We start from the raw sequence: 763 nt of genomic DNA on the forward strand, positions 1-763 counted from the left end.
AACATTCATTCTCCTTAAGTACAAAATTGTAAATAGAAGAAATTGATTTTCTAATGCACATCATTACAAAAATGATTTAATTTTAACAATTGACGATTTTTTCATGTAGGGGAGAATACACTGCCCAAACCAGAAACTACCGATAATATAAATTTGTTGCACATGCAGATGGGCGAAACTCTATATATGGAGTGTTTCATCTTGATTCCAAGAACTGTTGATTACAATATCTATTGGGTTCCAGTACATGAGGTATTATGAATCTCGACATTGTACATGTTTTCATTGGCGTCGTCCACACCAGCCCGAACTGAATTCTACAGACTGAATTGATATTTCAGATCATGAGGGTATCAACTTGGTTCGACATACAGCCTGATCTCAGTGGTTTCGTTAGAAAAGTGGCCTTCTTAGAGGTCAAAGTGTTGGACTTCAGCGATGAAGGTGTTTACGAATGCAAAGTAAAGAAGGGGATATATGCGAAGTATGCACGTACTTACGTCTTGGTGTATGGTATGTACGATCATTAGGTGTAAAACATGATCGCAATAATAATAATAGCATAAATCTAGATTACAATATCACGGGATTCAAACTGCAGACGCAGAGTATCCCAAACCACCTGTCCACCGCTATTGCAATGTTTGGGACTGATTTTTAATGAAAACCAGAGAAATCTTCATAACTAATTCGAGTACGCTGTACTGAATGATGGTAGCTGCAATTGCCTGCAATTGACCGTAAATTGGATCATAAGAAATAC

At 37.1% G+C, this 763-nt stretch overlaps 1 protein-coding gene across 1 annotated transcript; it reads left to right on the plus strand.

Moving 5' to 3' along the window:
* Nucleotides 1-109: 109 nt before the first annotated feature.
* LOC144478076 (uncharacterized) lies at nt 110-513 on the plus strand (the record flags this gene model as incomplete). The annotated part of the gene is made up of 2 exons (XM_078195794.1): nt 110-252; nt 342-513. Coding segments are annotated over 2 exons (315 nt in total), but the record flags the coding sequence as incomplete, so codon positions are not given.
* Between the last annotated feature and the right edge of the window lie 250 nt (nt 514-763).

The sequence above is a fragment of the Augochlora pura genome, unplaced genomic scaffold (assembly GCF_028453695.1).
Source record: "Augochlora pura isolate Apur16 unplaced genomic scaffold, APUR_v2.2.1 APUR_unplaced_7593, whole genome shotgun sequence".
Lineage (NCBI taxonomy): Eukaryota > Metazoa > Arthropoda > Insecta > Hymenoptera > Halictidae > Augochlora > Augochlora pura.